At 42.8% G+C, this 16,988-nt stretch overlaps 1 protein-coding gene across 10 annotated transcripts in view; it reads left to right on the forward strand.

The window, feature by feature from the left end:
• The window catches only part of SCUBE1 (signal peptide, CUB domain and EGF like domain containing 1), a 305,663-nt gene that overhangs the window by 275,701 nt on the left and 12,974 nt on the right, over positions 1-16,988 (forward strand). For all 10 annotated transcript variants that reach the window (XM_048825384.2, XM_048825395.2, XM_048825406.2 and 7 more), the window contains 3 exons: positions 5,212-5,409; positions 11,189-11,341; positions 12,829-12,908. In XM_048825384.2, coding sequence (XP_048681341.1) covers positions 5,212-5,409; positions 11,189-11,341; positions 12,829-12,908 — 431 coding nt within the window. The remainder of the gene's footprint in view (positions 1-5,211; positions 5,410-11,188; positions 11,342-12,828; positions 12,909-16,988) is intronic.

Genomic DNA, 16,988 nt, shown 5'->3' on the forward strand with positions numbered 1-16,988 from the left:
GATGTGTAATCTTTTATGTCCTTGGTCATTTCAAATGTAGTTAGAGTAAATTAGATATTTGCCGGGAACTGGGAGTAGTATGACGACTGTAAAATAAAGTGATCTGATTAATTTTGCTCTCTGCATTGATCTCTCTTCCCCATCCACTTTCTGATCCTTATGTAGCATCTAGTTATTAAGCAAAATACTTAAATACATGCCCAACTTTAAATATATGAAAGTAGCCCCATTAGGGACACGCTTAAGTAATTTACTGATTATGATCTTAGGGCCTGACTGCAATAGGAATTTAAAATGCTCAATACATCTCAGGATCAGGCTATTACTTTGAATGTTGCTTTTTCCCCCTTTTCTTTTCCTCCAAAGAAGCAAACTCTGAGCTTGGGTAGCTAAAGAGATCATATGTCTGTTTGACTTTGACAGTCGCTTATTTCATATGCGGACACTTGAAATGTCCCGGTTTTTCATTTCATTGATCAGAATATTGGGTTGTATGTGTTGTTGTTGTTGTTTTTTAATAAATACAAAATGTTTGCTCAGAACACCAAATTTCTGGTGGAAAAAATACTCCATTCCAAGAAACAGGCACATCTTGCTGTTCAGTTAAAAGCTGGTGATATGAACACCAGTACGTGTATAAAACAAAAAGTGGACTTTTATCTAAAATGTAAGTCTCTTCTGACCCTAAAAATGTAACCACAAGGGTATCCCACTTTTTAATTATGAAAATATGGTCACCTAATGGACAGCGCATTTCCATCTGACATCAGTAGGGCCCTGTGCATGCATCCAAGAACCGAGTTTGGCCCGCATCATAATAATTAGCACATACATATTACTTTTCATATTCAAAGTACGATAAAAACTTTAACACACCCTTATGAACTTGCTGTGAGGTAGGTGAGTATTATTACACTTCACAGATAAGGAAGGTAAAGCAGGTTAGTGATTTGCCCAACCTCATAGAGAGGAGTCATTGTCAGACTAGAGGTAGGGAACGGCTGCCGTATGAGGAGAGATTAATAAAACTGGGACTTTTCTGCTTAGAAAAGAGACGACTAAGTGGGGGTGGGAGTATGATAGAGGTCTATAAAATCATAACTGATGTGGAGAAAGTAAATAAGGAAGTGTTATTTACTCCTTCTCATAACACAAGAACTAGGGGCCACCAAATGAAATGAATAGGCAGCAGGTTTAAAACAAAAGGAAGTATTTTTTCACAAAACGCACAGTCAACCTGTGGAACTCCTTGCCAGAGGATGTTATGAAGGCCAAGACTATAACAGGGTTCAAAAAAGAACTAGATAAGTTCATGGAGGATAGATCCATCAATGGCTATTAGCCAGAATGGGCAGGGATGGTGTCGCTAGTCTCTGTTTGCCAGAAGCTGGGAATGGGGAACAGGGGATGGATCACTTGATGGTTACCTGCTCTGTTCATTCCCTCTGGGGTACCTGGCATTGGCCACTGTTGGAAGACAGGATACTGAGCTAGATGGACCTTTGGTCTGACCCACCATGGCCATTCTTATGTTCTTATGACTTGGCACTAAAATGTACAGTTCCTGCCAACAGTGCTGATCTGGCCAGGACTGGACTGGAGATGAGTGATCTTGAGACTGCAGCAACTGCTCTAGTCTGAGAGCATTTTGTGTTAATCTCTTGCCTTTCAGGGATGTGGTGTAGAATAGATTTGTGCAGATCATGGCAACTGCAGCTGTATTTCCACTCAGTGATCCAGCAAAGGCACCCACTCCCAGCTTCTAGCTCCTCAGCTGCTGCCTCTCTTGGGCATTGACCCACATCAATCCAGACTGGACAGTTACCTTGCCTACACTGTCTCATTCCCAGCACAGACCAGTTGCCCTAGACACCTGCTTCCCTTCTCTTCAGAGGCGCATAAGCAGTGCAATTGTTACAGAAATAAATTACCATGCAGCTCTTTCTGAGCAAGCCTTTCTTTATTCTTAAAGTTAAAAGCATTACAGAGAAAACATATTTATAAAAAAAAAAGGGAGAACCTATATGCATGCTAATAAGCTTACCAGAGTTCATCCCAATTCTCACATGGGCTCTCGCAGGTGCAGTCTTTCAATACCCCCATCCTAGTGGTTTCCTTGTGGTTACATAGGTTCATAGATATTTAGGTCAGAAGGGACCATTATGATCATCTAGTCTGACCTCCTGCACAACGCAGACCACAGAATTTCACCCACTTCTCCTGCAAAAAACCTCACACCTATATCTGTGCTATTGAAGTCCTCAAATCGTAGTTTAAAGACTTCAAGAAGCAGGGAATCCTCCAGCAAGTGACCCGTGCCCCATGCTACAGAGGAAGGCGAAAAACCTCCAGGGCCTCTTCCAATCTGCCCTGGAGGAAAATTCCTTCCCGACCCCAAATATGGCGATCAGCTAAACCCTGAGCATATGGGCAAGATTCATCAGCCAGATACTACAGAAAATTCTTTCCTGGGTAACTCAGATCCCACCCCATCTAATATCCCATCACAGGCCATTGGGCCTATTTACCATGAATATTTAATTACCAAAACCATGTTATCCCATCATACCATCTCCTCCATAAACTTATCAGAGCTTCAGCACAGAACAAGCATCCAGTCTTTTGAGGCCTGAGTAGGCCCAGTCCTTCCAAACCTCCCCTAAGGACTGAACTCTCCATGGACCAGGGTCATGTCTGTTTGCTGGAACAGGAAGAAGGCCCTGAGGCAGGTTAAACTCCAGGCTTTTATTCAAAAGTATTTTCTTTGTTTGTTGGTCCCTGGAGAATCAAGTCTGATCTAATATATGCATACCTCTCCACAGGCAGTGACTTGAAAGGGTTGATATTGGAGGAAATACATTAGCATCCCCCTCCCTTTTAGGGAAGGTACATGCAATGCCACAATAATATAGAAAGGCTGTAGAGACGAGCAACAAAGATGATCAAAGGGATGGAATGCAAGACGTATAAGCAAAGGCTAAAGGAGCTGGGAATGTTTAGTTTGGAAAAGAGGAGATTGAGGGGGGACATGATAGACTGCTATTTAAAAAATGGAGAAAAGTTGTTCTCTCTTGCCACAGACGGCAGGACAAGAGGCAATGGGTTCAAACTACAGCACAGCAGATTTAGATTAAATCTTAGGAAAAACTTCCCAACTGTAAGAACAGTAGGAAAATGGAACAAATTGCCTAGGGAGGTTGTGGAAGCTCCTTCACTGGAGGTTTTCAAAAGGAGGCTGGATAACCATTTGTCTTGGATGGTTTAGATACAACAAATCCTGCATCTTAGACTAGATGACCCTTGAGTTCCCTTCTAACCCTATGATTCTATAAAACATACACAATTGCATTTGTAATACATGTATCCAAAAGGAATTAACCCTAGTTCAGGAAGGTTTAACTTAACTCAATAAAGTTTATCTTAATTCCGTAAGGTTTGTTCAGTATATTACAGAACACTGTCAGTCTGTCACGGTGGAAACCTTGGAATCTGGAGGTTCTACCAGCATTGAAAGAACTATATGCCAAGTGACTGCTGCCAGAAGTGTGAGAAAAGCCTTCATTTGCAATAAATGGCACTGTGATATAAACTGTGGGAACCAAGACTCGTAAACATAATCCCAGTTTTGATGCTCATTTAGGATTTATCTACACAGCGAGTTACTGTGTTGCAAGCTAGTGCACTATAGATTCACAGCCTGGCTTGCTGTGTATTTACAACCTGTCTGGACAAGCCCTTGATGTATGACCTTAAGCAAATCACTTAACTTCTCTGAATCAGTTTCATCAAGTGCTTACCTACTTTACAGAGATGTCGTGTGGCTTACTTGTGGCTTACTTGATGTCTGCATAGTACTTCGAGGAAGTAAAATGCTCAGGAATGATTCTTCAGGAATGATACTTCAGTTTCAGTAACTGCAACCCCGGAGCATGAACAATCTTCCTTTAACAAAGTTTCAGTCACAGGAGGTGACTGAATTATAATTGTGACACTTCTGACTGAACATCCTCCTAGTTACTGCCATGTTAACTCAGAGTTGTCCTGTTCATAAAACTCTAAGAACTATGATGAACAACTTCTGCCTGGATATGTATTTAATGCCATAGATATTTAGGAGGTCAAGCAACTGCAGATGTCAATGTTTTGGACTCTGTCCAGTGCATACTATGTGTTGTTTTGTTGCTGTTAAAGAGTATTTGTAATGAGTTAGGCCTGTCTACACAAACAAGTTTAGAAACTGATGTAGTTAAATTGATGCAGCCCCCTTGTGTAGACACTTTTAAATCAGTTTAAAGAGTGCCATATATTGATCTAGCTTAAGTCAATTCCTTGATCACTTGATAGTGGTTGTCTACATGAAAAATAGTACCATTTTAACTAAAGCAGTGATTTGACACAATTTAGCCAACTTCACATAAAAGGCTGTGTGGTCCCTGTTAAATGAAGATTGTTCATGCTCCAGGGTTGCAGGTACTGAAACTGAAGTATCATTCCTGAAGAATCATTCCTGAGCATTTGCCTTCCTCAGAGTACTATGCAGACATCAGGTAAGCCACAAGTAAGTCACACGACACCTCTGTAAAGCAGGTAAGCACTTGATGAAACTGTTGCAGAGAAGTTAAGTGATTTGCTTAAGGTCATACATCAAGGACTTGTCCAGACAGGTTGTAATTACACAGCAAGCCAGGCTGTGAATCATAGTGCACTAGTTTGCAACACAGTAACCCAGACATGTCAATTTATTTTAAATTGACTAGAAACAGATTTAAGCTAAAATAAAATGAGGCACTCTTAAACTAAAATGAGTGTGTGTACACAGAGGTTTGCATTGGTTCAACTAAGTCTGTTTTAAAAACCATTTAAATTCAGCCAGAGCAATATCTATATGTAGACACCGGCTCAATGGATACAAAGTGTTGTTAACCCACTTTGAGTGCCCACACAAGGGGACTGTGCCTATTTAACTACATCAGTGTCTACATTGACTTTATGAAATCAGTTCAACTTTCATGTGTAGACAAGGTTTAAGATTAAGGTTTGCAAAACAGTGATCAATTGACTCAGAACAGTCAATATTCTTTCAAAGAAAATGCCAGTTACTTAATTTACAGAGGTCTAACGCCACGAGGAAGCATTTGGATGTGTCTGTGGCAGATTCAAACAACTTAGAGATATTTCAAAGCACAAATGCTAATGTATGTTTCTTCATAGACCAACATTGTGGAGGGGAACTTGGAGATTATACCGGCTATATCGAGTCTCCCAATTACCCTGGTGATTACCCAGCTAATGTTGAATGCATTTGGAATATAAATCCACCCCCGAAGAGGCGAATACTCATTGTGGTTCCTGAGATATTTCTTCCAATTGAAGATGAGTGTGGTGATGTTTTAGTAATGAGAAAAAGTGGTAAGTTGCCAGTCATGAGCCATTTAAATATTTACCTCAAAGAGTCAGAGTGGAATGTCCATATGTAATGGTCAAAGTCCAAAAATGATTTTTCCACCGGCTCGGTCTGACATTATTACAAGGGCTTTTCAGTGAACTGGAACAGCAAGTTGTGGCTAGTGCTAAAACAGAATACTTTAATAATAAAGTCAATGTGTTAATTATCATCAAAAAGTGTCTCAGATGAATCAGAAGGCACATAATGGAGTCTTGTCTGACCAGATCCTCAGACAGTGCAAACCAGTGTAGCTCCGTGGAAGTCACTGGAGCTATGCCAATTCACACCAGCTGAGGAGCTGGCCAATCATCTCTCAAATAATTCTCATAAGTTTCCAGTCAAAGTATTCTATCTGTGCAGTAATGAAGAAAGAGGTTGTTAATTTAACTGAATATTGTTATGTTTCCTAAAGTTTTCCTGGAACTTCTGTTTAGCCTACAGATAAGTGCCATGACACCTCCTCTGTGATTTTGTAAGACTTATCACAAGCAGCATCAAGCCTGGTCAGTACTGGCTTGGAGGTTTCCATCCGGTACTTAGGTGCTTCAGGAAGTGTGTTAGCAGGAAGACATCACGTATAGCATTGCTGAGTCAGCATGATGCCATGAGGCATTGTGCTTCTTGAGCCGTTTCCTTGTGGATGAGACGTAAAACCCAAGTGTTTGCCTCTTGTGGGCATTAAGGATCCAGTGGCAAAGGCAGGCATGTTAACCCCAGAGTCTTCTGACTAAATTCATGTTGAAAGTATTTAAATTCTGCTACCCTTAATTCTCTGCTATTATTGCTGCTTAATACGCTGATTATTTCATTCTCCTCTTGTGTCCCCTACATGTGTCATCCGCACATTGTCTCTCATCTCAGACTTTGGGCTTGTCTACAAGTACAGCACTGCAATGGCACAGCTGCACCGCTGTAGGGCTTTAGTGAAGATGCTACTACACTGACGGGAGAGCTTCTCAGGTCAGCATAGTTAATCCACCTCTACGAAAGGCGGTAGCTATGTCAACAGGAGAAACTCTCACATCAACACAGCAGTGTCTACACCAGGGCTTAGGCTGTTAGAACTATGTCATTCATGGGGTGTGGATTTTTCACATCCCTGAGCGATGTAGTTATACCGATGTACGTTTGTACTGTAGACCTGGCCTTAGACCAGGGTTGTCTGTTTCTTACATGTTTGTACAGTGCCTTGCACAATATGGCCTCTAGGTGTTACTGCAATACAACTAATAAGTAATAATAATAACATTAGTTTTAGTTCTTCGCTTCCTGTTCTAAATTATTCTATGGCATTGCTGTGTGTTGTTACATAGATGACCTAGAAGTCACCGCTTTTCAGTAATGTGTGAAATTTTTGTATATATAAAGACTGAGAAGTGCTTTAAGCTCCTTCCATGAGGAAAGTCACTCTACTAATATACTATCTGATCCCATGCTCAAAATGTACTAGTCTTTATTGTGCATTCCATTTGCTGGTTGCCCTCATTGAAAATAGCAAAGTGGGAGTTGGTTTGGTCTCTGCATACAAAGTTAATTTCTCTACATCTGAAGTTGGGACTACAAATGGATTACTGTCATCTAGCCTTCCCCTCTTCAAATCTTTCCCTAAGCCTTCAGTTTCTGTTTACCTTTTAATTAACTCTCTACAAAGCACTAAGAGGCACCATGTGTGAAAGATGTGAATTTTAAATCAGCCATATTGAGTAACAGTCTATTTTAATTAGTACAATAGGTTCAACAGCTTTTGATACTTAAGGATTTATATTTACAGTCCTGTATCTGGGATTAGTACAAAGTGAGTTCTTATCTGCTCTTTTTAAAGAGAATGAAGTTATTGTGACAGGTTGGATCACAGAAAACCCCTTGGGACTGCCAACTTATGTGTCTGCCCCTCCTTTCCCTGCCAGCTTGAGACTCCAGCACCCTGTCTTGCTGAGCCAGACATGCCAGTCTGCTCCAACACAGCCCCAGGGTCTGAACCACATGCCCCAAAGCTGCAGACTTAGCTGAAAGCAATTTAAGAAGCGTTCCTGCCTTTAACACTCAGATGCTCAACTCCCAATGGGATCCAAACACTAAATAAATCCGTTTATAGAGGGTAAACTCATAAATTGTTCACCTTCTATAACACTGACAGAGAGATATGCACAGCTGTTTGCCCCCGCCACCAGGTATTAATAATACTCTGGGTTAATTAATAAGTAAACATTGATTTTATTAAATACAGAAAGTAGGATTTAAGTGGTTCCAAGTAGTAACAGACAGAACAAAGTGAATTACCAAGAAAAATAAAATAAAACACGCAAGTCTAAGTCTAATACAGTAATAAAACTGAATACAGATAAAATTTCACCCTTAGAAATGTATCAATAAGTTTCTTTCACAGACTGGACGCCTTCCTAATCTGGGCACAATCCTTTCCCCTGGTACAGCCCTTGTTCCAGCTCAGGTGGTAGCTAAGGGATTTCTCATGATGGCTGCCCCTTTTGTTCTGTTCCACCTATTTATATATCTTTTGCATAAGGTGGGAATCCTTTGTCCCTCTGGACTCTCACCCCTCCTTCTCAATGGAAAAGCACCAGGTTAAAGATGGATTCCAGTGCAGGTGACATGATCACATGTCACTGTAAGACTTCATTACCCACTTGCCAGCACACAAGTATACAGGAAGACTTACAAGTGAAACAGGGCCATCTACAGGTAATTGTCCTGGTTATTGGGAGCCATCAAAATTCCAAACCACCGTTAATGGCCCACACTTTGCATAACTACAATAGGACTTCAGAGTTATATTTCATATTTCTAGTTTCAGATATGAGAGTGATACATTTATACAAATGGGATGACCACACTCAGTAGATTATAAGCTTTGTAATCATACCTTACAAGACACTTTTTGCATGAAGCAAATTCCAGTTACATTATATTCACACTCATTAGCATATTTTTATAAAATCATACAGAGTGTAACATCACAGTTATAATTAACCAGATCATTCTATAAGAGCCAAACAATTGGCGTACCAGTGTCATGGACTCAGGACTCATGTTCTCTCATGGCTCTGTACAGTCCCTGGGAGGAACCCCCTTCAGTGTGACAGCCCTTCTCGGGGTTCCACTTTCTCTCAGGGGTTAAGCCATAGGCCCCTCTGCCTCCTGGAACTGCACCTCTCTGAGCCTTCAGCACGCCTGTCTCTCACCATGGGCCCCCTCAAGGAGTCCACTCACTCTGGACCCCCATGGCCTCCACTCCCAGAGGGAATAATGCCACCCCAATTTCGAGACTGGAGTGACTCTCAGCCAGCATAAAACAGAGGGGTTTATTGAGCATCTGAAGGCAGCATAGGAAACTCTCAGGGCCTCAGGCCTAACCTCCCTCACACAATACATCTAGGTCTGACCTGCATCCAGATGGGCTCTGGCTGCTCTCTCTCCCCCATCCAGAAACCCCTCCTTCCAGCTGAGTATCCAATGTCACCTTCCCGTACGCCCCGCCTCTGTCCTTTGTCTTCTGTCCCAGGTTAACAGGCTGCCTGGGCCTCCTCTCCTCTCAGCCTCTCCTCTCATCCATGCTCGGTTTCCCCACTGGGTGGAACCAGCTAGTCAGGTCACCGGGGTCCTCTTTCCTCAGCCCATTGTCCTCCCACTGGCCTGAATCATGACTTTCGAGCTGGGCCTCCCAGTCACCAGGTCACCAGTTGCTGAGGTATCCATTCTCCAGGCCATTGTCCAGGGTCCCAACTGCCAGGCGAGGTCACCGCTGGTCCTCTGTAACAACAAACACCCTCTCCCACCACCTCATTAAACAAATAACACCCAGGGAAACTAAGTCCCACACACTGTGCATGCAAAGCATTGAAAAAACAAGAAAATCCCCCGCTTCATCAGAACCAGCCCAATGGTCCATCAAGTCCTGCATCCTATTTCCAACACTATCCAATGCTGGGTGCTTGAGGGAAAAAACCTTCACTGCCAATAATGCTCCTACAGGAACAGCAATACTAAAATACGAAAGGAAATATCTTCTTATGCTCAGAAGTATGAGAATAGTTCTTCAAATGTTTATTCTAGCTCATGTAACTTCACATGCTATTTTTATAATGGAAGTGCTGGTCATGGTTCCTTAGTTAAAGTTGAACTGAGTTGTGTTCTTCAAGCAGCAATCCAACCATTTTATTAGAATACAGCACTTATTCTTTGAATACAGTCTTAACTCTGCTCTGTAGTGACTCCATAAAAAAAGAAAAAATGAATGTAATTAAAATCAATTTAATCGAATCCAGGATTTTAAACTCTTTTATATGCTAATCTTTATTGTGTGGTTATTGTATAGCATCACTACAGGGCACAATTAAGGCTGCTGGGAGCTTTCACGGTGCATTTCTGTACGTTAGCATGTTTGGCTTTCTCTCACATTTCACCTTGCCTCTGAATTTCTTGGTTTTGAAAACTTGTTTGGGGGATAATTACAATATCCCTGTAATGTTGTTTCCCTTAAGTGCTCAGTCTTAACTCCAGATTAACATTGATTCTATCCAGGAACTCATTTAGGGCCTGATTAAAATCCCTCTGAAGTCAATGGGACCGTTAATACTAACTTCAGTAGGAGTTGGATCAGCTCCATAACACCTAATTCTTTGTTTAAACTTAGAACAGTAACGTAATTTCCTATATTACCCTGTGGATATGAATTCTACAGGTCACTTTTAAACTAGGTAAAAAGGCCTACTTTATAAACACTGGGCTTCACCTTAGGGTTGCCATCTGCCATGTTATTTCTGGGATCTCAATCACTTTCACTGTTTCCTAGTGTGTTTGTGGGGTCCTTTCTAGTTCCCCAAAGTGTCAGTTGTAATTTGAAATTGCATTGCAGTGTGATGATGTTTTGCTCTAATGTGATGGCCAATCTGGTGCCATCAGACTAACTACCAACGTTGGGAGTCTTATGAGCTTCTCTTCGAGAATGAGTTCTTTGGGGCAGGGACTGTCTCTTTCTAATATGTGTGGATAGTGTTTAGCACAACGGGCCCTATCTGCTTGGCATATAAGTAATAATAATTAGATCTAGTTGGAAATTTTTTGATGAAACAGCATTTTCTGACCAAAAACTGTTGCGTTCAAATCAAAATGTTCTGTAGGAGCATGTCAATGTTGACAAAATTTTTGATAGAAAAGTTACTAAATGATTCGTGCTTGAAATGGAGTATTTTCATTTTGACGTTTGTGTTTTGTTTTGATTTTTCCATTTCATTTTGGCTTTAATATTTAATACTTCATAAATATTGAATATGATAGCACAGTGTTTTGATATTGAAACAAAATGTTTAGTTAAGGTTGCTTTGATGTTTCTGAAGCAAAATATTTTGGAATTTCCGTTTCGCAAAAGATTTCAAAATTTCAACTTCCAGATTTGGGTCAAAAATAAATTTCAAAATGTCAGACTTTCCCACAGGGTGGAAATTCCATTTTTTTATTAGCTTTAATCATAATAATTTCATGTTGCATCCTGTTATCTGCCTACTAACCCCACCTTGGGACAGAAAGGGAGAGTTACCCATAGTCTTCTGGAGAGAAGCTTTCCCCTTATACGCAAAAAATGATGGCATGCCTTCCATCCCAAGAATATCACCTCTCTTAAAGGGAAAATATGAGTGAATGAATGAGTGTGCTATAAGCTGACATCTCTACCTCCAGGGAAGGTTATGTTACAAAGGTCTTTCATTTATTTATTTATTTTTCTAGCCTCCCCTACGTCAATTACCACATATGAAACATGTCAGACTTATGAGAGACCAATAGCATTTACCTCCAGATCACGAAAGCTATGGATTCAGTTCAAATCAAATGAGGGAAACAGTGGCAAAGGATTTCAGGTCCCATATGTGACATACGATGGTAAGACTGCAGTCATTTTCCATCTCTGTGTTATATCTCAATTTAGAAGCCTGTGTGTCTGAATCTATCTTGTACTGACTGGAGGGGGGAAACAGGAAGGATAAAGAACTCGATGTGACTCATTTTTGTTTTTTCAGTGAATTATTCTAGTACTGACCATCAAAAGTTTTGGGTCTTCTTCCTTGTTTTTCCCTTTTTTTATTTTTAGGTCTATACTGGTAATTTATTACCTTTTCTTATTCTTACTCCAACAAGATATATACAGAACTCTTTGAGTCTGAGCCTCCTACCATTAAAGCCAGTGAAACTCTTTGTTAATCATTGTTTATCATGATGAGAATACTGTTGATAATAGCTCTTTGTTTATAGAAAGTCCATTTATGAAGACCTATTGGTGCCCAAGAAAAAAATAATTAAAAATATGACTTTGTTGAAAACAAAGCCAGCATAGACAAATAATTCCAATGGAAACTGAAGTCTCCAATAACTAAACAGCTCTCATTTGTAACATACAATAAAGAAAATCACCAGCAACCCTCATAAAACTAACCAAAGTCTTGATCTTCACCTGGCAATATGTCAAAGATGCCTTTTTAGCATATATTCAAGGGGAAATTTCCTTTTAAAACAGGGGTGTAGCATCCAGGCACACCCAAATCTGAGCAGGGGCATAGTGCTGCCATAGCAGCCTGGAGAGTCACTCAGACACCTGAAATCCAGGACTGAACTATGGGCCCACCCTTCAGAAAGCTATGCTCTGGCAGCTCTGCCTTGCCATTTTCTGAGCTGCCCCATGTGCGTGCCCAGCTCAGCAGGTGAAGCCCTGTGTCCGGGGGCACTGGGGCTAGGAAGAGGGTGTGGTGTCGAGGGAGAAGCTGAGCTAACACAGTCTGTCATTACCTGTCCGCCCGAAAGTCGGGGCCCATCCAAATTCCACTCCTAGCTATGCCACTGTTTTAAAAGTATGGAGGAATTTCTTTGTTAGCGCATCTCTTTTCCCAAACACTAATGCAATTTTCTGAATTGTTAGTCAGTCTGGAATTAGGTTGGGGATAGGGGAGGTGATTTAAAGGTCAAGAAGGAGAGATGATCTGGAGGCACAGGACTGGGAGTCAGAAGATATGGAACCGATTCCTGGCTGGGCCACTGGCTTCCTATATAACCTTGACAAGTCACTTATTATCTCTGTGCCACAGTTTCTTTATCTGTAAAATGTGGATAATAATACTTACCTGCCTTATAAACAGTTCTGTGAAGCTAAATTAACATTTTAAAGAAAAGCGAGAACCTCAGTTGGAAGGCAGCATAGAGTTCAAAGTATTAAGTTGATTATATTAAATTGCCGTGGTACTGGAAACACTGAATGTGTATAAAACTAAATTTGCTTCTCAAATATTTTCTGGCTAATTAGCAGTTGTCAGGAAACTAACCTCTGTGATGGTATCACAAACTGTTGCTTACCAGCTCCTTCACTCTTTATTTTTCAGAGGATTACCAACAGCTGATAGAAGACATTGTTCGAGATGGACGATTATATGCATCAGAAAATCATCAAGAAATTCTAAAAGTATGTCCACATTCCTTTAGCTAAGCCAGGCCAACTATTCAGCTTCCTGACACATACATAGACTACGTTAGCGCTAGAACAAGAGTCCTAACTCTAGCTAGCTGGCCAGTCACCGTGGTCAGGATGAGAGCTATCACTTCCACAGCTTCCGCGTTTTTATTAAATCCAGCTGTGATCATTTAAGAACAAAATTCCGCACCAATGTTTTTCCTTCCCCACATGCAGAGCCATGAACAATATTGGAATTCAGATTAGCAGTAGCGCTCTAATTAACAGGTGAGGAGGAGGCAGTTTATAAAGACTTGTTAATGTCTGTATAATCTTTGTACTTAAACTAAAAGAATGAAACTGCCAACAGGAGCAAAGGAACAGAATATTCCATAAAGAGCTTCCCCCCACATGCACCTTCTGTGGATAACACTAGTCAATCAGCGCAGCTGGCTTCTGAATGGAGCCCAAGTGTTAACGGGACCAAGCTGCAAAATTCCAACCCAAATTCAAAATCCTGGGAGATTGTGAATGGTTAGTTGGGATGTTTGGATCCCATGGTTTGGTTTGGGTCCATCCTCCTGACACGACAGAAGTGCTGCACAGGGTTTAGAATTGGTGGTTGTATGAAGATACCAGTAGGGGAGTGGCTATACAAATGAACTGATGTTATGTCACTATGATGGTGACTGTGCAAATACTTTTATGATGCTTTCCAACAAGCCCAGGCTGTGTTTATACCATGAGCTAGGGGTGTGATTTTCACATACTCGCACTATTGTGGTAAGAATTAGCGTGAGTGTAAATAGCCACGGTAGCACTGGCGGCAGCAGCATGACTTAGCCATGCCGAGGGCAAATTTGCCTGAACCCTGCGGGTGCATGCTCAACATGGATCCACAGGGCTCAGGCGGGTCTGTACTGGGCATGGCTAATCCACACTGCTGCCGCTACCGTGCGTGCTCAGCACAGCTAAGCTGTGTCATCGCGGCCCGTGCTACTGCAGCTGCATGATTTGTACTCGCACGAGCTCTCAACCAGCTAGCAAGAGTATGTGATGCAAGCTGAGAATCACACTCCGAGTCCTCGCTTGTAGTGTGGAAATAGCCCCGTGTGGACAAGGTATCGCCCAGAAGCCCAGTGCTCGTGCACTGAGTAAAAGTGCTAAACCTTCTCTCTAGCCAGCCTGACTCCTGCGTGCTTTACTGAACATTAGTGTTGCTGACTGGCTGATGCAGAGACATTGATTTATCAAACAGTGTGATGTGGCACATGCACTGTAGACAGTTGCTAGCAGAGAGAGGTTAACAGTGTCTCCCTCAGCATGGCAAACGTATAGCTTGTATACACTTAAGATCTGGTTTTCAAGGTGCTGAATATCTGCAGCTCCAGCCCACGGGAACTGTGAAGGCTCAGCAGCTTTAAAAACCAGGTCCTTCGTGCAGAGCTTGTCATGGACATAGGCCATCAGGCAAGTGCAGCAGGGCCCAGCTGGAATGATTTACTTCATCTTTCAGGGAACTATGAGGTGTATGCTCTGAGGGTTCTGACGGTCTGATTTAACCTAAACTAATGTCCAGACGCTCCCTAGGGGAAGCTAGAAAAATTTCTATCATGTATCGTTTTGGCTGGATAATGCCATTCTTTCTGCTTCAGGAAGAATCCTGGATGTAAGGAATGTCCTTCCAAAAATGCTGTCTTTTTTTTTTTTCCCCTGTGCAATAATCCTCCCTTTGGGATTAATTGAGAAACTAACTGTGAAAAGGCATTTGTCTGTCAATGTATCGCCAGTGAGCCGTGGAAAGCCTGGTTTCACCAGCTATACGTTTTTCATCCCCAGAGGATTGATACCACTCCTGTCTGAGGCTCACCTGACGTGTCACATGTAGCTTTAAATCAATTGGATACACTTTGGTAACACTTGTCTGGCTTGCCATGCCCATGAAGCAGATTGGATTGAAATTGGCTGCGTCCTGCCAGTTTAGCACCTATTTAAGGCTCCAGTTCAGCAAAGAACTTAAGCATGTGACTAACTTTAAGCACGAATAGTCTCATTGACTTTAATGGGACTATTCCCAAGCTTAAAGTTGAGCATGTGCTTATGTACATTGCTGAATCAAGACCTAAATGAGCTGCTCAGTTACGTACTAATATATTAGTAGAAGAGTTAATCTGTCAAGGAAAGGTATTGTTTGAACAGCACTCTTCAGTGTGAATCTGGCACTTGTTTAAATGAGTCATGGAGCTAGATTTATATACATGTTAAAAAAAGGATCTACCCAAACAGTTGTCTTGTCTCAAAAAGACTCACCCACAGCACGCACTGCTAAGAAAGTGAATTTGTTTTTTTAAAAGGTAGAAGAGGAAAGGTTGGAAGCCACAGCAAACAAAGCAACAAAAGACAAAACTCAGTGTTTCTGCTTTAAAAACCAAAACCTGTCAGAGTAAATGCATGGTCTGGAGTGACAGGAATTAGTATGCCAGAGAAAGGGAAGAGAATGCAAAGGCCAAACTATTGTTACAGGTGTGGTGAAAAACCCCTGTCACACGTTTAACAAAACTGTGCCCTGTGTTCTCCAGGCAAATTGCTAGAAGCTGTCAAAAACTGTAATTCCATTTCACTAAGCATTTTGTTAATTATTATGATTGTATCGCCCCTGAAGGTATCTTCATATATTACAACCTGCTCGCAATGACTTAAAGCAATAAATATTACAGAAGCTTTATTAAAAACAGTCGCTGTACATGTACAACTGCCACCTCTCAAACATTAATAAGACTAGTTTGAAGATACCAGTAAATTCGGTTTGTGTCACCTCCATCTACTTTGATTTATTTTTGTTCCTGTTAATTCTCCCTATCTTGTGCATTTGATCACAGACTTGCCTAGGGTTGCCAGGTGTCCAGTTTTTGACCAGAATGCCCGGTCAAAAAGGGACCCTGGTGGCTCCGGTCAGCACCCCTGACCGGGCCATTAAAAGTCCGTTCGGCAGCACAGCAGGTCTATGGCAGGCTCCCTGCCTGCCCTGGCTCCACACAGCTCCTGGGAAGCAGCCAGCACATCCCTCCAGCTTCGGGATGGCCACGGGAGCTTGTATGCTGCCCCGCCCTGAGCGCCAGCTCCACAACTCCCATTGGCTGGGAACCACAGCCAGTGGGAGCTGCGGGGGCAGCACCTGTGGGCGAGGGCAGTGTGCAGAGCCTCCTGACCCCTCCACCTACAAGCTGGATGTGCCAGCCACTTCCGGGAGCCACCTGAGGTAAGCTCCAACCCAAGCCTGCACCCCGAACTCCCTCCTGCACCCCAACCCCCTGCGCCAGCCCTGAACTCCCATCCACACCCAAACTTCCTCCCAGAGCCCACACCCCCTCCTGCACCCCAACTCTCTGCCCCAGCCCTGAGCCCCCTCATCCCCAGCCCCATCACAGAGCCTACACCCCAGCCAGAGCCTGCACCTGGAGCCCTGAGCCCCCTCCCTCCCCCAAAACTCCCTCCCGGAGCCTGCACTCTGCACCCCCTCCAATGCCCCAACCCCCTGCCCCAGCCCTGAGCCCCCTCCCACACTCTGAATCCCTCGGCCCCATCCCGGAGCCCCCTCCTTCACCCCCACCCCAGAGCCTGCACCCCCAGCTGGAGTCCTCACCGCCTCCCACACCCCAACCCCCACCCAAGGGTGAGGAGAGTGAGCGACAGACAGAGAGGGGATGGAGTGAGTGGGGGCAGAGCCTCAGAGCAGGGTTGGGTGCAACAGGTTGGACCCCCTATCCGGGATGCCACCTGATGTACTGATATTTCACTGAGCCTGCATGCTCCACTAGCCTGGGCTCCCTCTCCCTGTTTTGCTTAATTAGGCTCTCTGGCCTCTGGCAGCACACACACACACACAGATAGGGATGCACCAGCTGTAGAATCACAGAGTCTACAAACAGCTCTCTATGTGAAGGAAATTGCCCAGCACTCAAGTGCAGCTTCTCTCTGGAAAGTACACCCAAACTAATACTGTCTTGCACTGTAGAGAAATCTATACAACGTAAGCTTACAAATTAGCCCCCTCCCTCAATGTGGAGGAAGATATGCACAACTTCTTGCCCC

The sequence above is a fragment of the Caretta caretta genome, chromosome 1 (assembly GCF_965140235.1).
Source record: "Caretta caretta isolate rCarCar2 chromosome 1, rCarCar1.hap1, whole genome shotgun sequence".
NCBI lineage: Eukaryota > Metazoa > Chordata > Testudines > Cheloniidae > Caretta > Caretta caretta.